We start from the raw sequence: 22,828 nt of genomic DNA, 5'->3' as shown, positions 1-22,828 counted from the left end.
TCTGACATCAGAATTTGTGGCCAAACTGAAAGTATCCTGTGAATCTTTTCTGCCTTTTCTACACGCCTGTTCTCCCTCTTATGAGTCCCTAGACCTGCAAATGAGAGACAGAGGGCTAGATTCTGCCCCCCCTGGTCACAATGAGAAATATCTTACTCTGCGAGTCATCCGATGTCTTTGCAGGGTCAGTTACTATTCAACAGGAGAGCGGTGAATCTGGCCGTGGCAAGGGAGGGGGCTCTAGGATGTGTTCTTGTAACAGTAACTGGTTAGAGGCGGGGTGTGTGGGATAAAGCTCCTGCAGAAGTAGGCTGCACAATGGCGGTGCTAGTCCAGTTGCCAAAGGGGCAGCAGGTTTGTTTGCTTTGGGGTAGGAAGATTATGTGGCTATTGATCACGGGGGACAGTTTCCCTCTTATCATTTCATCCCTGTTGGGGAAGGTGGCGGGGGAACTAGCTAGTCGAATGAATCTCTTCATCATCATTCATGTATATCTAGAGCCTCCAGACCAGAAACCCAAGCCAGGCCTGGGCTACCCTGTGACGGGAACTATTTCTGGAGTGGCAGAATATTGGAGTGGTTTCTTCCAAGCTGCAAGCTTCATCGTCAATAAGCCGAGAATCCTACATACCCTGCGGACAGATGATGCCAGAACAGGGACCTCAGACGTCTTGAGGCGTCCACCCTGTGGGTATCCTGAGGAATGGACATTGTGCCTTACTGGCAGCATTCATCTCAAAGCACTAATCGCAAATCCCCGTGTTATGGCCATGTTCCAAACGCAGCCCCCACGCCCCGAGTTTACACAATATTTTGCAGATCAGAATGGAGCCGTCGGGTTGCGATATTAATCAGCGGGACGTGCTGGGGTGGGGAGCAGCAGGTATCTGGCAGGACAGCTGAAGCCCTGGCTTTTCCAGCCGTGCATGCAGAAAGGTTGGCTCTTGTTTCCCTTGAATCAAACGATAAATCAAGAGCTTCGGCACGCGACCTTTGGCAACACACCCGGAGAAGGCCGAGGGCTTGCTCGGGTTCTCCAGAGAAAACGATGCCCCTCCCCGCATTTCTGAGGCCCGGGTGACATTTTTAAATGGCCCCCACCCCGGTTTTTTTTTGTTGTTCAAAGACAAAGCCCAGTGGGATGATCGCTGTAAAGAAGAACGCAGACAAGGGCGACCAGACCTCGCTCCTAAGTAATGCCACTTAGCAGCACTACGGTGGGTAGCGGGAGCCAGGCTTTCCGGCTCAGCTCCGAGGGGCTGCTCTCTGCGCCCCCTAATGAGGAAACCCTCCATTAAATCCAAGAGGCTGGCAGCCCCCCCCCCCCAGCACCTGTAACCCGCCTGCGGTCACCCCACACCCCGGCTCGCATCGTCAGCAGGAAACGATCCACAGAGAGAGAGAGAGTGTGTGTGTGTGTGTGTGTGTGGGTCGGGGGGGGGAAGCCAGCGGCTGAACAATTCTTTATTGGCGTGGGATATTCATTGCCACCGAAGGGGGAACAACCAGTCCCCTGGTTCTCAGGCAGGCAGAGGGGCTGGCTGCGGGCAGCGCCGTGTCCCGGCGCGAACAGGAGCCGGGGAGAGCCCCCTGGTGGCAGGGCAGGGCCAGGCACAGCGCCTGGGGCGGGTTCTGATTCGCCGCCCGCGCTGGAGGGACGCACGGGCTGCCGCTAAACTCGCCTTTCTCTCCCCCCAACAGGGACTCTCGGACAGTCCGCGGCTCAGACGCGATCGGCCCCGGTCTTCGCAGCGAGATTTGATCAGGAGTTAAACAGCCGCGTGCCCCCCCCCCGAGCTCCCGCCAACAAGTCCCGTTTCACAGAGACAAACAGCCGGGGAGGCTTCGCAGCGCGGCGGCCGCGGTGCTTGGCCGCCAGACTGGAGCTGGCGGTCCGGGCAGCCTCTCGCTTCTCCCCCTTGTAAGTTTCCTGCGACGTGGAGCCAGTCGGGTCCCAGCCAGCGGCGACTCCCTTCCCGCACGCTGGATTCACGGCGGCACCTGTTTCCACGGGACACTTACGCGCGTGACATGGAGAGGCGACGCGAAAGGGACCCCTGGTTCCTAGGAGGCTGCCAGCCACTGTAGGTTTACATGGAGCATCCCTGGCTGCGTTCGGACCCTACAGGCAGTACGTATAGAGAGAGCAGAGCGGGGGCTCCGGCTTGCCCCAGGATGCGGCCCTCCGGGGGGCTAGGTGGGGAGGGGGACATCCGCTTAGCCACATGTCTTCGGGCGACCTGCGGCACGCACGGCTCGGGGCAAAGCCAGGCACGAGTGAGCAGGGGCAGAGTCAAGGCAGCTGCTTTCTTTAAAGTGGGCGGGCGGGCGCGGTTTGGCTTGAACAGAGCCGGTCGGATTTCCGGGAGGCGAATCGGTTTGCCTTGATTGTAAGCGTCGAGGCGCCTCCTAGGTCCCTAATCCCGGGAGCTCCTGCCCCCCTTTCCCTCCCTTCTCCAGCCTGCTGCTGCGTGGCGGTGGCGGTGGCAGTGAACTAGCAGCCGGCTGGAGCCCGGATCCTCCTGATATAAGACAGCCAGGCAAGTCTGGCAGCCAGTGGCACCAAAGGCTCCTGCCCAGCACACGCAAGGGTGCGCTCCAGCCACCTCCCTCGCCAAAGGACTCAGCTCCCAGGAGCGCCAGCCCCAGCAGCACGCCAGCCAGCCCCGGACCATGCGATCACTTGGCTCTGACGCTGGATTAACTCGATTTTAATCGTTATTTGTCCCCCACCCCCCGCCTCTCCTCCTTCTCCCCCCGCCCCCTCTTCCTCTCTTCCCTCCTTGTCTCGAAGTCTAACCTTGTCTTGTGGTCATGGGGTCTATAATTTCATTTTTGTCTAGGCTGGTGAGAGCTCTGCTTGTTCTGTAAAGTGGATGTCAGGTGGATCTATGGTCTTGAAGGAACAAAGAGCAAACGAAGGGAAAGCCGTGGAAGTTTGAGCCGGGAGGATGCAGGCTGTGTATTGGTACGCCGTGCTTCTGCTGCAGCCTACTCTCTACCTGGTAAGTTTCAGATGTCCTCTTATCTTGGGGGGTGGGGGGAATCGGGCACCATACAAACAAACAAACACAAAACTCAACATCCCACTCGGATCTCAAGCGAGGTCTCTCGGTTCCAACAACTTTATCAGGTTCCGGAGCTCTTTCTGCTTTAATTTCCCTGCGCCCCCACGCCCCTCTGTGTGTGTGACTGTAAAACCTGGAGGGTGGACAGCCCCCCTCACAGACCGACTGTGCTGGGGCCGCAGCTGCACCTTCCGGCGACTTTCTGCTAGCAGGGGGCTTGTGACACGAACCAGGAGGGGGAACGTCTGCGCCGCCTCGCTTTGAAAGCTTTCCCCCGGTGGTTTGGAGGGGGGGACTAGGGGTCTGTAACTTTCTCTCCAGATTGAAGTGTAGCTAGAGTTGCCGATTTGTTCAGAGGACAAGTGTATGATACGCAGGACACTCGGGAAGTGGATAAAGCAGGCGGGGAATCAAAGTGATCGCCTATAACACGCCCCAAATAGGTAACGGCTCTAAAAAAAACATATTTTCCCCACCTCCAGGAAGGTAATAAAAGATCGAACTTTATATTGGGAATGTACATTTTCCGGGGCACATTTCCCCATGCCCCTATCTCTGAAGGGTGTGCGGTGAGGTACAGAACATGTTGTGCTTTGAAATACCCTCTCAGTGTGTCTTCATCGCTTATTCTGCACGGCAGGCAAGTTCTTGTTTACTACTTGTTATTGCTGCTAGAAACCCTTCCGGATGGGGATCACTGTCACTGAGCCACAACAGAAGACATTCATTTTGCAATATAATACAGTACCGTCGTGTAAACACTCAGTGACAAGCACAGCTAGTATTTTCTGTATGATGTGTCATTGACTTCCGTAGCAAATTCCCTTTAAGATTACCAGGGGAACACAAGTAGGCATGAGTGTTATCTCCTTTAACGCATACTTTACTCTCTATATAATCACAAAGAACAAGGGCAGACGGCATGTCTTTAGTTCGCATCCTTTCCTTCTTTGGTGCATAGCAGGCAAACCAAGCTCTATGGATCTGTCCTCAGGTCGGAAAAGCAGTTGAAACTGCTTCTAGGCTCAGGCTGGGTGGAAATAAGGGAGAGCTGCAAACATGTAAGTGCATTTTCATAGCTGCACACTTAATGTTCACATAGGCGCCAAGGGGAAGAGAGGTGTCTTTAACCGGTCGCAGGTTCAATGCATGGGTTCCGGGCTGCTTTTCTGTGCGCTGCTTCCTACACTTGCAGCATGTGTCCGCCTGAGGGCGCTGCGCGTCAGTCTCACCCCAGCCCAGGACACCTTGGGGGTAAGCAGGTGAGCACAGGGGCAACCAACCCAGATGAGAACGCACACTATTGTGTGGCACCTGCTCGTACACCCTCCCCAAATGAACAGCAGCAAGTAAAGAGGCACAGCTTAGAAAAGTGGAACCACCACAGCTAGTCCCCTTCCCTCTCAGGACAAGGCAGACAGCGGGGTGTAGAAGGAGGCAGGACTGGAAGCTTAGAAACATTAAAGGGATAAGGCAGAATATGATGTAAAACGTAGACATGACAACTATAGTAGAAGAGAGGGATACCAACGTGGTGCTCGGGTGCGCTCAGCTAACCAGAGGCAGGACTCGAACACACACACTTCCCTACGCGATTTACTCCCCTCGCGTCACAGATTGGCGGCACATCTGCAGCAACCGTTGCTACTTTCTGTTAATTTTATAGCATATGAAAAAGCATGTGGCAAATAATCTATCAAACCCAGGCGCGAGATCGATACGTTGTGCTAAATTTTGAATGTGTTTGCTGGCAGTTAAACTGTTTTGCACTCATTACAACAACAGTGCTGGATTTATTCTAACGCGCCGCAGTCTGAACAACAAGCGCATTAATTCTCCTTTAATTGTAAACTGGGAGCATTTGAAAACCATTCAGTGTGCAAATTATGCTGATTCAATTACCGTTTAGTTACAGACTTCATTACCTGAATGCCTTTTTTTTCCGCAGGGCTTGGCATTACAGAGGGAAGGAGACAATTTTCCAGTCTCCCTCAAAACAATGCAAAAATATGATACAATAAAATAGAGAATAAAAGACAATTTAGGGGGAGGGGACACTTTTCAACTGGCTTGTATCTTCTGCCAAAACACTCAGAGAAAAAATAAATCCAAAGGATTTTCCCACTCTAACCAGATACTTATTTCAGTCTCAATCTTTATACATGTATTCCAACATCTTGCTATAGATTTAACCTCTTTGGTGAGTGGCTTTAAAAGTTCGAATTAGGCCCTCATGTAATAACAGTCTGATATTAGCAATGAAGCAGGAAGTTTTGATTAAAACTTTAATGCAGTGTCAGGAACCAGCAAGGTGCAACATTCTGCTTGCCTCTACTTTGGGTGTGTATGTGTGCGTGTGTATAAGCCTTACACAAACTCATACAACTGCATAGAGCAGTTACAACCAGGATTTAAATGTTCAGCCCCCAGCCATTTAGGATGTGAAAACAAATACGTTTAGATTTCCACGTAGTTTGTTTAAAGTGCAGGGCGGATTTTTGGGTAAGGGTCGTATAGAGAAAAGGGTCTCCTTACATATAAAACAGACAATACCCAATGACAGTGTACTTAGCAAGCTTGGGCCGCACCAAGTTAAACAAATATAGATATTTGACAGCCTGGACTTCAGCTCAAACCAATGCCTCCTCCCCCCCGCCTTTTCCAATGAAGTGCAGTTCTATTTTTATGGAGATATATGCCAATATTCCATCCCGCCTTATGTGAAATTTATAGAGGTCACTGCTGATACAGATACATCTTAATGAATAGGAATTTCATGTGGAGACTTTCCTTGTGAAAAAGGTTTCCCAGTATTATATTTATTTATAAATAAGGGGATACTCCAGATTTGAACAGACATATATTTCTCTCTCTGTTTTGTACTGTATTTCTGCACGAAGAGGCGAACTGCTTGATGTGGTTAGATTTGATTAGCACAGTAGATGCATTTCCTTTGGCCTAAAGTACCTTTTTGGTGGAATTAGGATTTAGTCTTTAAGGGCACACGTTACCTGTTTCTTCAGTCTGGAGGGTATTATATGAGGCACATTACACTACAGAAAGTATTTCAATGCTACAGTATTAGTCATGATTTTAACTAGCGGACCTCAGTTTTACATTGTTCATTCGAAAGTATCTAGTTGCAATTTTCTGATTAAAGTTTTCTTAACTGATAATGCTGCATCAAAACTGAAAATCGCCCCTGACCTAGCACTAAATATAACTCAAGAAAGAAAACATCACTCATATATTGTAGAGTCTTATCACGTCTTAATTTTGAATGACATATATTAAAAGGACATTTTAGCTTTACAATAATTCCTAAATAAAAAGCTTATTATTTATTTAATTCCTGCACACTTATAATATGATAGAATAGAATAATAAAGTCTAGTCAGACACTTTGTACTGGGTTGAAGCAACATGCTGTAGAAGTGGCGAAAAACATGGTTCTTGGCAAAGAGATCCTAACTGGACTTATTTCTTAAGGATGGGCCAAAGAGATGGGTCGTACCATTTCCACAAAAATTGCTAAGGCAATCCATTGTAAGAGTGCAAACGACTGGAGTTTGCTGATCACGGCGCAAGTACATCCACGGGAATGTTACACTCCAAACGGAATAACAACTTAATTCCTGTGCAGCAGTTAAAGGAAACACGATTGATTTGATAAATTAAGATGACAAGCATAATTTCACACAAGCAACCTTTTAGAAGGCTTGCATGCAAGCAGTTAAACCATTCCTACTGGATAATCTTTTTGTCATTCGGAGGTTGAATGATGTACATTCTTCCTGGAAATCTCAAACAGTGAAGGCGAAGTGTCTGTTGGTCGCAGGTTTCTATATACCTATTTTCACAATGCACATCCGGATAGACTGCGTTCGATTGTTTTGTTGTGAACTTCCAGTGTTTTACATTAAACGAACAGGGTGCATTTGTTTCACTCCCTGGCTAAAAGTTACCCATATTCATTGATTAGTTCTCATCTGTCAAGAGTATCTGGTGGAGTGCTAAATACAAGAGCAGCATTGCGGTGGGAGTTTGCTGGGAAAAGGAAACGTATTGTCACCTTTCCCAAGCTAAAAATGAAGTTACTCACTAGTGTTTTTTGTAAATTAAGCTTTACACTATTTTTGGTGGCCTTTGCGTTTTCCATATATTAAAAGTTACATAGCAAAAGATTTAAATTAACTTAAGCAGGCTCCGCTTTTCGGGAGAATTTTCTGGTCCAGAGCCGGAAGAAAACATTAGTAAATAGTTTGCTTAATGGGAATTTTTGTCAGGTTGGCACTTTAAAAAAAGAGAGTAGATCCTGGTTTTCACAAGACAAAGGTTCCCAGGAACCATTTACCGTGAGGAATGATTACGCTTGCAAATGGTTTTCAGAATGCAATACTGGTGTCCTTCGGTACTTGACCGGGTTTTAAAAACCATTCCCCAACATTAGTGAAGTTTGGGGGCCTTCCGATTATCCGAGTGTAGCTTTCCTGGTGCAGATCAGCTGTTTAAAATTGTCGTCAGTGTACGTTGTTTGCGGAGGAGGAGAAAACATGAAGTTAATGGCTACAGAGTTTGTGTACTTCTGTGATTTCTATACGTGTGTATTGTTTGCGGTCATTTCTGCCTGTTTAATGAAAGCGATTGTGAATGTGAAAGAAGATGTGGCTGTGAAAACAGGGTGATTTTTAAGATAGGTGCTGATGTCCTACTTTTCCAAATATTTCTCTAGGCTGCAAAGGAAGAAAAAATAGGCAGCATTGTCCTGCAATAATCACTGTACAATATTTTCAAAAGGGTATTTTGAGCTGAAAGCACCTGGGTATTGCTTTTTCAAATAAGCAATTTTCTGCCTTTGGTTTATTTGATGGGGTGGGGAGCAGAGGATTGGGAATACTTTTTAGTGAGTTCACACAATCTTGAACTAGACTCTTTTCGTTTTAAAATGGAGTTTAAATACCGAAAATGCTTTTTTTTATATAGAATAGCTCCTCCCTGGAAGACACTGCACGCTAATTGCGATGGGAACTGGATTGCTTGCAGTTGGCAGATTTCCTAGTAAGCGAAGAATGGTGAATTCTGTCCAGGGCTTAAGTTCCTAACTCGTGAAGAGGCATGTGCAGCAGGTAGAAGTTTAAGGAGGTTTTCTCTGCACTTAAAAGTTCCTTCTGCATAGTTCTTAGCATGCAGCTAACTCTTTTCAATCGCTGAAGGAAGCAGTTTGGAATAGCTTTCGCCTTTTAGGAGAGACACCTGAATGCAACCCAATATCCCCGCCTTCGTGTGATTAGCCAAGTCAGTAGCTAGAGGTATCCATTTTAAGCTCCTTAATATTTCCCCGTCCCTCTAAACCGCCATTTTAATTAATAAAAAGACAATTTCCCCAGTACATTCGAAATTGCGGAGAAGCTGGTTAGCAAATCAATTGCTCGGAATAAACAGCGCCTTGAGAAAATGACTCCATGACCCACCCCTCCTTTCCTAGGCTTGGCTTCTGCCCTTCCGATTGCATTTTTGTTAAGTTACGATTGTGATTTATCAGATAGTTTAACTCTCAGCTCACTCTTCTTGTAAGTCAGCATTAAACCGCCTCTTGGGTGCTTTGTAAATACGTCTTTCGCATTTTTATGCAGCAGATTGACATGTTGACGTCGCTGCTTTAAGGAATGTGACAATAAAGTGGAACCCCCCCCCCAGCTTGGCAAGCACTTCATCAAGGATAAAAAGGTTCTGCTGTAAGGATGTCACTCAATTTATTGTGAAAGTCGAATGAATTACGTTTAATGAAAGTGCTCCCCAGATGAATATTACCAGCAATTTCCTGAGTTGGCTCTGTCAGATTGATATGAGGAAATGCCAACCCATATCAAAAAAGATCTCCAATCTCAATTACTATGCAAGCTTTCGAAGAGCTGCTTTTATTGATATGATATATATTGGCGGATTCTCAATGCTATGCAAACTGCTTGCTGTTCAGCAGGACTGCACATTTCCCCGTTTATTGTTTAACCCTGCGGATTGCTGGCTGTGGTTTAAACTTCTATAGAGTGCTCTGCCTTTGGAGGGGAAAAAACAACCCATATTCCTGAAAAGGTGGCCAGAGACAACAGCCATGTACTTTCCCAATAGAAACAGAATAGAATTTATTCTAGTTTTAGAAAGTCCCTTCTGCACGCGTGGGCGTAATCGAAGGTCAACCAAAAATGACTAGGTTGAGCCACTGCAACATAGAGGTATTGGATCACACCATTGTTAGTGTGTTTATAGGAGACAATCCATAGCATTACAATATTTGTCATTATTCGCAATAGCAATGTTCCCCCTTTCTGCCCCGGCCCCCTAGGGCCTCTTTGGACAATTTAGAATTTCCTTAAACCCAGGAGGAGACAGAAAATCTCTTATGTCACCTAAGATACATAAAAATGGCCATTGTGAGACGCTTTTCTGTTCTACAGTTTACCTGTAATGACAAAAATTGCTACTTAGAAATACAGTTCCTTCCACAGAATCCATCTTGCTGGGTTTCTCTGTGATTCAAAGAGGGATCCAAAATACCTCTTCCCTCTCACCACATCCTATCAGTTTTCAACTCGCAGAGACTGAGGGGGGGGGGACTACCTGAGAGGGGTGACCTACTGATCTATAAACCACAGTCAAGAACTCCTGACAGCAGGGCCAATGGAATCTGCACAAATGGAAAGAAATTCTTAGCAGGCATTATAGAAGGGGCGGGAGGAGATAACCGCCCACCCTTTCCCACGTCTGGTTATTTTTTATTCCTGATTTCATATTCTTTATTGGAGCCAAGGAAAAACTTTATTCAATGAAAGATTAACCTTCTTTATTTGAAAACTATCCCCCCTTCCCTGGAGATGTTGAATAGAGCCAATGAAGTTATTTACATCAGTACAGAAATAGGGGCTGAGAGCGCGGACCAGATGTTTTAGCTTCAAGCTTAATGATGTGCACACTTACAAAAGGGACCTGGGCAGGCTGTTTTTAAAACGTTTGCTAGTCGCTGGATTCCAGGAGAACACCAAGCGCCCTGCCTTAGTTTTGAACGGGGAGCGGTAATTTGGAGCAGAAAGGGGTTTTCACAGAGCGCCGCCCCTCTGGTAATAACTGGTGGTGGCGTGGTGGCCGCGGATTTCCCTCTTGCCCAGAGTTCAGCCGGGGACCAAGGCTGGCGGAGGTGGAATCTTGTCAGTACCGTGGACAGACCCAGAATGACCCCTCTCCCGCCCCCAACACACACACACACACACACACACACACACACACACACACACACTCTCTCTCTCTCTCTCTCTCTCTCCCCTGGGGCAGGATCCTTATTGCTTTTCAGAACATCTCCAGGACTTCCTCCACCTCTAATGGTAACTTATTCTCAGACACCCCAGCGCTAGAGTGACTGGATGCCTGGTGCGTTTCAGGACCCTGGACAGCTCCTGGACACCCTCTTCCCCCTACCTCTGACCGCCCAAACCCCCTACCACCAGTCACAGTTCGTGGAGCTAGACGCCTCCTGCTCTGCAGCACCCTGGATAGCTCCCTGCTCCCACCCCACCGCCCCTGTCACTGAACCAGCCGTCACCTCTATCACCAGTCCGCGCTTCCGGGGCTGCAAACTGCTGGCGGATAGTGACAGCTGCTGTATACTGGTGACTTCAGGGGGCAGCGCTCCAGCTCCGTCTGACTCCAGCGTGCAATTCTCTCTTCCTCGCTTCGGAAACAAAGAGACCGAACAGCTGAGATTGATGTCTCATTAACGATCGATGCTACGTTATGCGAAACCACTTGAATAAAACATTTATCTTTAAGGCTCCCCGCTACTTAAACGGAGACACCTGCCTTTTAAATCACTGCTAAAAGGACCCGACTCCCAAATTGGGAACGAATTCCTTGTCCGAGTCACTTAAAACAACCCCACTTAAAACGACTCTTTCCATTTTTAATTATTCCAGCTTTCAGAGGGGACAGTGATTATTCACGGGGAACAAAAGAAAACGGCTTAGCAAGCAAATCAATATATTTACTATCATTACTGACTGGCTCTCTTTTAACTGATTCCAAGCCAGACTCGTTGTTTTCTATGGCTAAACTGCCCAGGGTGAGGACGTGAGGGGAACCTTGAATTTATCATCATTAGACCGGTGGAAAAGTAACTCATCTTGTTAGGAACGCTTTCATTTGCGCCTCAGTCTTGTCTCTTTCCAGCCCATCGCCTCCCTCAGCGCTACCTTGGTCGGAGATATTCAAGTTAAATGTATCCGAAATGGACCCTGGAACATTACTGATGTTGAGAAAAAAAACCACACTCTAGAAAATCCACTTTGTGATTAATTAACAAAGGCACCTCACGTTCCTGGGGACCGAACCAGACTCACTCTTTTGTTTAGTCAAGACTCTGAATCGTTTCGTAGTTAGAGATTGGAGCGGAGCAGAGCAGCGATAATGCTCGCTAGGAAACTTTCAGTGTTTGCTCACATGAAATAAGCGATTGTTTGGCGCTCCCACGAGCTGCCGTCCTACTTTAAGTAAGAGATAATCATTAGCTATGTCCTCTGATCGCATAAATCCCAACTTACTATTGACAGAGCTGTCCTCTCGGGGTCTGCTGGCTGAAAGGTGGCTGTCAATAAAACATAGAGTTGACAAGAAAGGTGTAACTGGATGACTGATGGGACGCCCCTTCAGTAACGGGCTGTGATGGGAATTGACTGGGCTGGGGAAAGTTTTAGGCCAGTCTTGCATTGATGTTTGCACCAATTAGAAGTACGCGAAAGCATTTGGCCGCAGAGGCAGTCGCGCATTTGCTTAGAAGCGAGCCATTGAATTCCGTATGATTAAACTGGTACACCAGGTCCTGGGGACTGTATTGTCTGATTCGCAGAGATCGTTCTGCCTACAAAATGCCACCTTCATCACTGTCTGTGTCTTGCAGACAATCCAGCCACAGACAAATGTCTCGGGTAAGGGCGTCTGCTCAGCCCATTGCACCCATCCTCCTCAGTCTACTGCATCCATCTACCGTCTCTTCCTCTTCAGACGATAACTGTTTCCCCTCTCTATCGTATTGTGAGGCAATTTGTCTACCAGCTGCTTGGCTTTCTGTTGATATGCCCTGTCAATTAACGTGCCTGTCCAGCTTCGCCAGCGCCTGTTGGTTTGGCTCCTCTCCTCTTAGAACCACTCCATGGTTGGTTGACCGTCTGCCTGGAGAGATTATCTGCTTTGTATATTCACAGATTTCTGAAACGACAGACACTATATTGTTTTACTTTGTATTCTGGATGCCTATGAAATGGAAAACTTTAGTACTTTGCTCTCCTCAAACCTCACTTTCTCATCCATGCTCAGTTGGTGCATAGATTTTTGAAGAATAAAAGCTTGGGGTATTTTTTTTTTGGAGGGAGGGGCGTTCTGATTTTCTGTTGAACTTTTAAAATCCACATAATGTAAATATACCTGCACACTATTTATTTGCATATTTTTTAAACCTTTGCAGCTCCCTGAGAAATGATCCCTTGATTCTTCTTTTTAGCAGCAGAGCTGACTGCCAACATAATGCCAGGAGTGCAATGATCTAGTAACATCATTCCTTGGAACCACAATGCCTTTCAGAGCATCTGTAATTACAATCTATGAGATCTACGTAAAACATATTAAGTGGAGTGTCTTCTGAAAGCTATATTTATGTAGCTTGCTAACAAAGAAAATTAAGGAAGCACTTATTATGTATGTTGTACGGTTTTCTTGCTTTTAAAAAAAATGTACCAATTATTTAACTTTCTAGTTATAAAGTCTGGGGATTATGGACATGACTCAAAACCCACTGAAGTCAATGAGAGCCTTTCCATTAACTCCAAAGGCCTTTGGATCATGACTTATGTGCAAAGTGATACCCATAGATACCTGTGCTAGATGCAATTTCAAGAAAGTTAAAAAAACATTTATTGGCTTCTAACTTTCAGGAACAATCTCGCTATTGTTAACCAACTGTGAGTTTGAATGTGTAGTTGGCACAATGTTTTTAGCATTGGTCCTGGAGCTGCATGCAAATCAGTGGAAAGAATTAAAAATAAAGTAAAAATATATACTTAGAGTGGTGCTGAAAAGGCGGTTTGTATATGACAAAACTGGGCCAGATCCTTCAGTATTATCTGAGGTAAAATTTCTATTTAAGTCGATGAAAAATTTGCCTGAGCCAGTGCTGCAGAATTAGTCTCTTACTGATCATGTAGAGCTTTTATCATTGCAGTTTTTTGTTGTGTTTAGACTCCAGTCTAACATATTTATCTTTATATTCATTTTTTGTAAGTCATTCATGATTGAACTTTAGCAAAACAATTCTTCAGCTAGGTTATCTTGTCAAGAAATGCCATAGGCCTTCAGGTATATAAAAATGCTTGTATGAAGTTAATGGACTGCTTTATATATATTTACAATCTCATCAATAGTGTTTGAGGTCTTTGCAAAAGATTCCATGTATTTAAAATGGGAATAATATAACCTGGATATGCAGGATTGCTGCACAGTCAATAGCAATATACTATAACATTTTGAGATGTTTGAATCAGAGTGTTAGTTTGATAATTTATCATTAATTTAGAGTCATCCTTGGTGTCACTAATAGCTGCTACAGAACGCTTTCTCATACAAAAGTTCTGTTAACATTTTTTGGGGGAAATGATTGACACATTCAAGAAGGTTTTATATGAAATATTACTAGGTATAGCATAACAATATTATATTTTTATGAAGGATATAACTGCTGATTTAAATGATCTTTAAAGATCACTGGAACTAAGGTATGGAACAAATAGAGAGATAGGACATAAAAAGATGTGCATAGTAAATAGCACAATAAACTCCTAGTCATTTAAAAACCATGGGCCTAGTTCTACCACATTCACTCTTACTAGATATTACCTTACTATGGGATTCTGGGACAATTACTCACATTGAGTGGCATTTTACACCAGAAGAAGTCCTGTTTACTTCAGTGGGACTACTCACGGTATATGGTACCAGTTATTGTAAGGGTGTAAAAGTCTGTCTCTGTGTGAGTAACTCCATTTATTTCATTGGCACTATTCAGCTATGTATAGACTGTAAACCATTGCATTGTTTTTTTTGCATTGGTAAGTAGTTACTCAGATGAGGAGTCTCATTGACTTCAGTGTAAGGGGTTCACAATCTGGCCCTTAGTAAAGCAGTAGTCCGTGTTAGTAAATGTAGCAGAATCAAACTCTATACATTTATATGGGGTCAGGTTCTGATATCCTTACTTATATTGAATAGCAGCTTACTCTGATAATAGTTTAATTAACTAATAGGACCACTCCATCATGTAAGATACTATTCAACATGAATAAGTATAACAGAACATGGACAAAATAGTGTGTCTTTAATAAAATATAACATTGGGGAACTATAGTACAGCAGATGTCCTGGAGAAGTTAGTGGGTGGGTTCAATGCAGTTTTGTTGTAGCCATGTTGGTCCCAGGTTATTAGCGAGACGAAGTGGGTGAGGTAATATCTTTTATTGGACCAATGTCTGTTGGTGAGAAACACAAGATGTTGAGCTTACACAGAGCTCTTCTTCAGATGGGTTCAAGGCTAACAGCAGATTATAATGATACCTTTTAGTCTTTCAGTTTGTCATAATCAGAGTTTATAAAGAGAATGTGTAAATGTGTGACTGGAGTAAGTTAAAGGATGGTCTGAATGCTACTTATCTTCATCCCCACAATTTATAGATAACTATGACATGGTGAAATTATAGCATTGCATTCCTTTGCAGATATTACATGGTGGAGAGAGGAAGAGTTTGACATCATGCGGTCATAGGACTATGAATATATGTTAACCACAGGAGCCGACATCAGCTATAGATAACAGGTTTTTGAGGATACAGGCCTTGATTCAGTAAAGCATTTAAGAATGTGCTTGAACTGAAACACATATTTAAAGTTAAGTATCTGCTTTTTTGGAGAAAGATGGGATTATTCGCATGTTAAGGATTCTTAAATGCTTTGCTGAATCGGGGCCATATCAAATTAATACTATCTGTGGTTTGCACTTTTACGGGTAAGATAAAATATATTCTTCTCCCACCCCAAACAAAATTCCACCACATTTGCTATATATCTAATAAGGTTACAATGTTGTAGAACAATATCCTTACCACAGATCTTGTTGAATTTATTGCCAAATTATGAGACCTGGCATGTTAAAATAATGTATTATGCATTGCATACAACTTCTTATCCCAAATATATTCCATTCATAAGTAATATAGAGTAATTAGCTTCTATTTTTCTAAAACACTTTTTCCAACTCATGAGCTGGGAACTGATCTGGCTGCCGATTCAACATATTAAGAAATTTGCTGCTAAATATCTTCATCGTCTTTGAAATTAAATCAAAAACTGACTTTTCAAACAGCTCATTCTGTTGCCTTTTCATGTAATATGGCAATGCAACATCAGGGGCACCATCATTTACTTGTTTCACAAAATTACAAAAAGATGCAAACCACGGCATATCTGAGGAAATCCTGCATGGTCAGTATACAGTAGTATTTCTCTGTTTTAGATTTGAAGTTTAATTACTATTGATGTGGAGATTTTGCAGAGCAGTGCAGATTTTTTGCTTCTTTCACAAGAAATATGTGTTTGAATGACGAGCATGAAAGGCTAGATTTTTAACCTTGCTTATTCTAGCACAGGAAACTTGCATATTGATTTAGGGCCTGAGTCTGTTCTGTTGAAGTCAGTGAAGAAGTCTTGTCTTCTATGGAAGAAGAATTGTGTCCTTAGCTTGAGAAGTATTTTACTTTTGAATGCACATTTTGGAACAATATTCAATTGCCATTTTAGAGTCACATGCAGCTGAATGCAAAACAAGTCCCAAGGCTATTCTTGGTCAGAGCTGGAAGGAAAAGAAAAAGAAAGAACCTTTGGGCCTCTCTAACAAATGTAATAAAACAAACGAAAAAGCTTAGAAATGTTACTAATGGTAAGCAGTGTTCAGTATGAAATCAATCCCACAAGGTGTTGAGCAACCTCAGCTCACAGTAAGTCAATGAGAGTGGAGAGTGCTCTAGTCTATCCTTATACTGCACACATCAATGTAGAAGTGAGTCTAGCAGAATCAGGTCCCAGCTTTGTTCTACCACACGACTCCTCTTTCAGTGCCCAGTCCTTTTTATTCTTCCACTGGCAAAGCTGCCATTGGCTTCAATGGAATTTTATCCTGAGTGAGGGCTTTAGGATCAGTATCTAACTTTTCATCTTTTCACTCTGAGCTTAACTTATACAATTATAATACTATGAGTGAAACACACCTAACTGTACATAATGAATCGACGCTGCTGACAGCTGGTGGAGAGTTTGATTTAGCTCAATAGCCTACAAAAAGCTTGACAATGGTTAGGCTGCCAGACAACTCTATATGATGCTGATCAATATTGTCTCATTGTTTCCTTGCACTCCCCCATCTGTCTATATCCATCTGTTGTCTCTTGTGTTATACTTAGATTGTAAGTATTGTAAGCATCTTTTTGTTCTAGGTTGGGTGGGCTCCTGGTCCATGAACACGGCCCTAGGAGCTACAGTAACACAAATATAATAGTAATAAAATAATAAAAGAAGTAGCTACTACTTTGTTAGCTAGTGGACTCAGGTTCACATATTCGTCTAAGATGAGGCCTAATGTCCCCTGGCACAGCTTACACTCATACAATTTGCACCTCCATTTTTATGCCCTCAGAGTAGATTGATCACTTGAACGCCCTAACCTCCCAACTTGCAAAGTGCATTCAGATAATTAGAGGCATAAGTGCACCAGCAAACAGGAATGTTACCCAGCTGAAAACATACTTCATAATATATAGATCTTGGGCTCAATTGTGCCTATTAGGCACGGCTGTGCTTTGGGAGTAACCTGATGTCACTGCACTCCAGGCTAAGCATCAGAGGTATTCTGCTTCATACTTCCCAGCATGCAGGGGGATCAGGCTTTCTCCTATGCTCCTTTATGGGATACAGCATAGTCCCTTTCAGAGTCACACACTGACTCAGATGGGGCCATGACTCTCCTTATGAGCTCCCCACCACCTCTGAGATGTTGTGCACCACCCCGTAGAGACAGCAACTTCTACATTCTGGGGAACATAGGGACTGCAATTGTGCCCTGGCTTTATGTGGGCCATACAAAGGTTGTGGAAGAGTCCTTGAACCAATCCCCCTCAAAGCACATCCAAGCATGGGCCAAGCTAATGGAGCCAAATTTGTAATGTATGATGGTAAAATAAACTCATTAACTGGTATATTTTGTAACCACTTTTCCCCCCCAGTACTAGTATCTACCTATAGGCTGTGTCTACACTAGCCTTTTTGTCAACATTTCCCATCATTGCACTATAGGCAGGTCCAACCGTGGGAACCATGATGAAAGTACAGGTGCAAACAAGATGCAGCTGTTTTAACCCACCATTTTGCCTAGCCCTGCTCAGAGGCTGGTAGGGAAATGGTGGGACATTCTGAGGAAAATACTAGAGTACAGAAAAGGTCAGAGGGCTCTTTACATCCTATATTCATCTCAGTAGGTACTGACATATCAGGGCTCCATAGACTTCCAAGGATACCCAGCTGCAGAGACTGACACCCAGGTTGTTACTTTTTCCACAGAAATAAGGCATCTGCCTGAATCTGAGCCATGCTCAGGGCCAAAGCCACTGACTCTGGCCTCCTTAGTTGCCACATATGATGACCAGAGTCACAGAAATGATTTTAACATTATTCAGTGTTCTAATGCTGTGAGCATGTGTGTGTGCGCATGATTTGTTCTTTCATAGAAAACGGATATTATTCAGCAGGCAATGGACACGAGGGGGAGTTGTGAATCCAAAATTGACATTGTGCTTGTTGATCTCTAGCCAGAGCTAAGAAAACAGCTTAGGCCCAAAGATTTCACCCTGCAATCCGATGATGGTCAGGGTCAGAGGAGGAAAGAACTTTCCATGCTGGGAGTGGATCTCATCACACAAGTCATCCAATCAGGGAGCGGGATCAATACATGTGATACAGCTGCCCAATCACCCCATGAATAAAGAAAAACTACTTGTGATTAGGTGCAGCAAAGAGCTCCAGAAGCTGGAATATGCATGCTTAAAGTGTTCCTTGGACACCTATGAATAAATCAGCAGAAATCAAATACATTCTGAGTTGATAATACACGAATAGAAAAATGGGCTAAATTAATCAAACACATTGTTTGCTATTAATAATCTGCCCAGCTATAATAAGATTTCAATTCCAGGCCCTGCAAGGTGGAAACCCTATCCAATTGAAAGTATATCTATTTTTATAAGGCTCCTGGATCCAGACATCTTTTGTGTTTATATATAGAAAACACAAGATGTCTGAGCCTGGCTCCTTGTCCAAGCTTCTTTGTTCATCCAACCCCAGTTCTTCCTCTGAACCCCGACTCATCACATCTGTTTCCCCTTCCACTCCACTCCTTTTTCCCTCCCACTCTGCTGCCCCTCCTTTCTTATTCTCTTTGCCCAGCCAGTCCCAGTATCCCTTCTGGCTCCACATTGTATCTCAGTTTCCATCTCTACCTTGTTCCCTGGTTTCCAATTGTAATCTCCTTGCCCAACCAATCCCTGTCCCTCCTCTCAACTCCAAGTCAAAGTTTCTCTCTCTCCAATGATGCCAGCCTCCAGTTCCAGTTTCCCCTCCCAGCTTCCATCTCCAGGCCCACCCAGTCCCAGTCCCTCTCTCTTCATTCATGCCAGCCTCCAAATACCAGTATCACTTTCCCACGCTACTTGTCTTACTCTACTCTCCTGCCTTCTCAATCTCTCAGGTCTGGCTTTTATCTCCTCTGCATTTAAATCTGGTAGCTTCCTCCTCCACACTGTCTGGTCACCAGGAGCAGGGTCCACTGAGAGTACAGGAGAGACAGGGTCTCTGCTCTCACTTCTGCATCTCTGGGCTGGAGGGAGCAAACTCAGTCACTGCATGGGGATGGCAATGTGTAGAGCTATCAGGGCATGGAGCATGCTCAGTGTGCACAGAATTTTTGGAGATGTCAGCTGCCAAAGTCTAAGAAGTCTGTACTGAGCATGTGCAAACTGAGATTTTTGAAAGGTTTTTAATGTGCCCAATGTTGGGTAGATTTTCACAGGAAAAGCCAAAGCACATTCTTGGCACAAAGGCCAGGTCCCTGCTAAATTTCAAGTCCTTGCTCCAGAGCTTGGGTGCACTAGGGATTTTCTAAGAAAAGGTCATCAGTACTTTTTTTAAACATTGCCAAACAACGTGTTTTGTGCTAGCCTTGTTCTCAACTATTTTGGCTGAAATTTTCCACAAACATTCAGCCTGAGGTAGATACCCAGCATGGACAATTTCAGCACAAATGGTTAAAGTTTGGCAAAGTTATTAGCAACTGAAAACAAGGTCTTGAGATGAGAAGAGTCAGGCAACTTTAATAATATGCTGGGCTACCAGACACACCCATAGACATGCACGTCCTCCTGAGCATTCATTGGGGGTAGTCTATAAAATGGCAGTATTTTATAAACATCTCCTGTCCTTATTAACACTGTATCATGGGAAACATACAGGTGCTAAGCAGACATGCCAAACTTGAGATAAAAAATGCAGAAACTGGGCTATTTTTGGCTTAATTGTGAGTTGCTTGTTGCCTAGGTTTTGGCTTGTAGCTTGTTGTGTGTTTCGCTTGTAGCTTGTTGCTTCTTGTTTTGATCGGCTCCTGGCAAGCAGGAGCAAGGCGGGGTAAGCAGGGGCAAGGGAAAAGCAGGAGCAAGGTGGGGAGAGAGTCAGGGGTGCACAGCAGGCCCACCACAGTCCCAGAGTGCACGCTGGGGGGATCTAGTCACAGAGAGTGTTGGGGTTCTTAGGGATTGGCTTGTTTTGGCCTTGTTTTGAAATGGGATTAGCTTGATTTTTGGCTTATTTACCACGTGAAAGTTGGCAACTGTGGTGCTAAGTAAAATGTGAGAAAAATGTGCACTCTACCTTTTTAATGTTTGCGTTAATGTAATTATTAATGATGTGATTATAATAGTGCCCACTATGTGCTAGGGACTTTCAAGAAGAATGTTCTTTGCTTGGAGGAGTTTACAGTCAAAGGACAGAGAAAGCAGACAGTGATTACAGATGGGAAACAATAAAAAGGATAGTTCAGAAAACTAACCAGTGCGTTTGCTATAGGCAGCAGAAGTAGGGATTTTAAGAAGGTCTTAAAAGTGGACAGAGTATCAATGTTATTGATCAACTATTTTCTAAATGTACATGACATTATCTTTGGAACACAGGCATTGTAGCATTGTTGATCCAGGTAAATATTACATAGTCTTTTATTTATCTCTCGCTCACACTTATAAGACCAGGTCTTTTTAAACAGCCCTCATGATTTAGCCTGTTACAGTAGCTGCAAATGTAATTGTGATCAGTTTGTACATAGGAAGTTAAAGAACATAAGAAACAAAGTCTATCCTCATTGTTTCTTGTCTGACCATCATATACTCTGGGGATTTTTCTTCTTCTGGAGAATGAAAATTGATCACTAGTTTTACCAGACAAGGGAAATACACTGGCAGCATGATGGAGAAAGTCTTGCTTCATTTCAGTCTTGTACTACACTTGACCTTGGGAGAGCTTAGTTATGCCCGGGGGCAAAAAATAAAAAATAAATGTTCAATTTTGTTGCAGTATCATATTTCACCTTTATGTGGATTTAAAAATGTAAATAAAATTGCCTTCTGTAAATGGTATACATGAAGGTCATAGTCATATTCTCCACCAGGATTCAAAACCCCATTTGACCCATCATTGGTTCAATAGATAATAATGCATTCTATTAGTTTCTAGTAATCTACTTTTTAAGCATTTTATGGGCCAATATTTTTATGCTTAGTTCCCAGTTCTGAAAATAAGAAATAAACGTTTAAGCAGTTCCCTGTAGATTTATGTATAGAATGAGCATAGAATGAGTATCAAACATTGAACTTTTAAAAATGCCAGGCCTTCCTGGATTACATTCTTAGCTGCAAAAATGGCTATACTGAATATTAGCAGAGACAGGAGAAACCACTCAAAAGGATTTTAAGGACTCTCTCCTACTTTTCTTTTTAACTTCACTGTACTTATCACGCTTATTTGTCTCATGGATCTTCTCTGCAGCAGGTTGGGCATATTTAGTATTACTCTAAAATTCAATACGAGCAAAAGCCAGTGTATTCATTTCTACAGAGAGCATAGGTGGGTTGGATAATAGCGTTATGAATTTGAAGATACTCACACCTTTTAAGAAATGGAATACTTGTTGGAGAGATTTGAATAGTATTGGACTATATTAGCTGCTCTATGACATTGTAATTTTGATGGAAACCACCTTATGTTAACTCCTCACAAAAAATCTGTGGGTCCATAACAAGATTCTACATTGCAACATTGCTTTAAGACACTATGGACCAAATCCTTAGGTGCCTTACATATCTGCAGAAGACTTTAAAATCTGTGGATCTTCTGTACTGGGAACGGAAAGAGTGTTGACCCTACATCTCCTGCATGAAATGGAGGAGACTTTTACAGAGGGTCATCTCAGAATATAAGAATGGAGAATATAAATGTTGACATGTGAGGTTTGTCATGGTGAGGGTATGGAGATGTGTAGATCTAGGTGGCCACAAACTCACATATGAGAAATCAATGAGCAATGTTTCTTATGTCATTCCATATATAGCAGTATTTAGTCTGTGTGGGTGCTCCAGGTTGGAGTGAAGATTCCTCCATCCTCCTCAACTGCCTCATAGTTCCCATTGGCAAAGACTTTTTCTTGGTCTTTGTTTGTGGGTTTAGGGTTGGATCCAGTGGGTATAAGAGGGACATGGGGGAACTTATATTTATGGAAAGTGGAATTTGTTTGTAACATTCACAGTAAATATATGCTTGTAGAAGAGGATGGGAAAGGAGCCATATGACATGATGCTAAAGGAAAACCTATCTGTGTTTATTAACCTAGACAGAGTATTTTAAAGAATGATTCTTTTTTTTGAGAACCGATGTGGTTAAAATTAGTCTCCTGTAATTCTGTCAAGGTCAGTGAAATCTAAGGATATGTGTTGAATAAGAGTAAGTGATAAGACACCATTATGTTTTTTGTAGGATTGCTGCATGATTTGGAGAATTACCTATGTATAACTTGTTTCAGTTTTTTTCCTTCTTCTGCTTCTTTTGTGACATGTTCATTCTACTTTTGCATAGTGTTTGAGATATATATAAGCAGAAGGCAGCCCCGTAACCTATATTTTAAATATATATTAAAAAAATGATGTGAATAAGGATAGCAAAGCACACTAGCTGATGATATTACTATTTCTGTGCATAGACAGTCTGATCCAAAGCTCATCAATGAAGTCTTTCTATTGGCTTCAAAAAAGCTTGGAGCAGGCCCAAAGTGTCCTTCATTCAAAGACTTCAAAGCTCTCTACAAAGGTGGATAAATATTATTATTCCATCTTACACAGGCACAAAGATGTGAAGTTGTAAGTTTTCTAAACGGTCCCTTAATTCTTGGTGCCCAACTCTAAATCTCTGTATCACTTGCCTAAGTGACTTGCTATCAGTCATTTGTGAGCCTATGGCAGAGCTAGAATTCGAAGCCAGTTCTCCTGACTCCCAGTCTTGTGGTCTAACTCCTATACCACAACCAATAAAG

At 43.5% G+C, this 22,828-nt stretch overlaps 1 protein-coding gene across 4 annotated transcripts in view; it reads left to right on the top strand.

The window, feature by feature from the left end:
- Positions 1–841: 841 nt before the first annotated feature.
- NXPH1 (neurexophilin 1) overlaps positions 842–22,828 on the top strand; it is a 178,755-nt gene continuing 156,768 nt past the window's right edge. The window contains exons 1-3 of one of the 4 annotated variants that reach the window (XM_045006187.1): positions 842–937; positions 1,703–2,132; positions 2,845–3,006. In XM_045006187.1, the coding sequence (XP_044862122.1) occupies positions 2,953–3,006 (54 nt within the window). In that variant the 5' untranslated portion in view covers positions 842–937; positions 1,703–2,132; positions 2,845–2,952. Of the gene's footprint in view, positions 938–1,154; positions 1,219–1,702; positions 2,133–2,373; positions 2,392–2,844; positions 3,007–22,828 lie in introns of those variants that run through there. The other 3 variants (XM_045006188.1, XM_045006186.1, XM_045006189.1) reach the window with 3 other exon arrangements.

The sequence above is a fragment of the Mauremys mutica genome, chromosome 2 (assembly GCF_020497125.1).
Source record: "Mauremys mutica isolate MM-2020 ecotype Southern chromosome 2, ASM2049712v1, whole genome shotgun sequence".
In the NCBI taxonomy this organism is placed as follows: Eukaryota; Metazoa; Chordata; order Testudines; family Geoemydidae; genus Mauremys; species Mauremys mutica.
The sequence above is the reverse complement of the archived record's forward strand: the minus strand, read 5'-3'. Positions and strand labels throughout refer to the sequence as shown.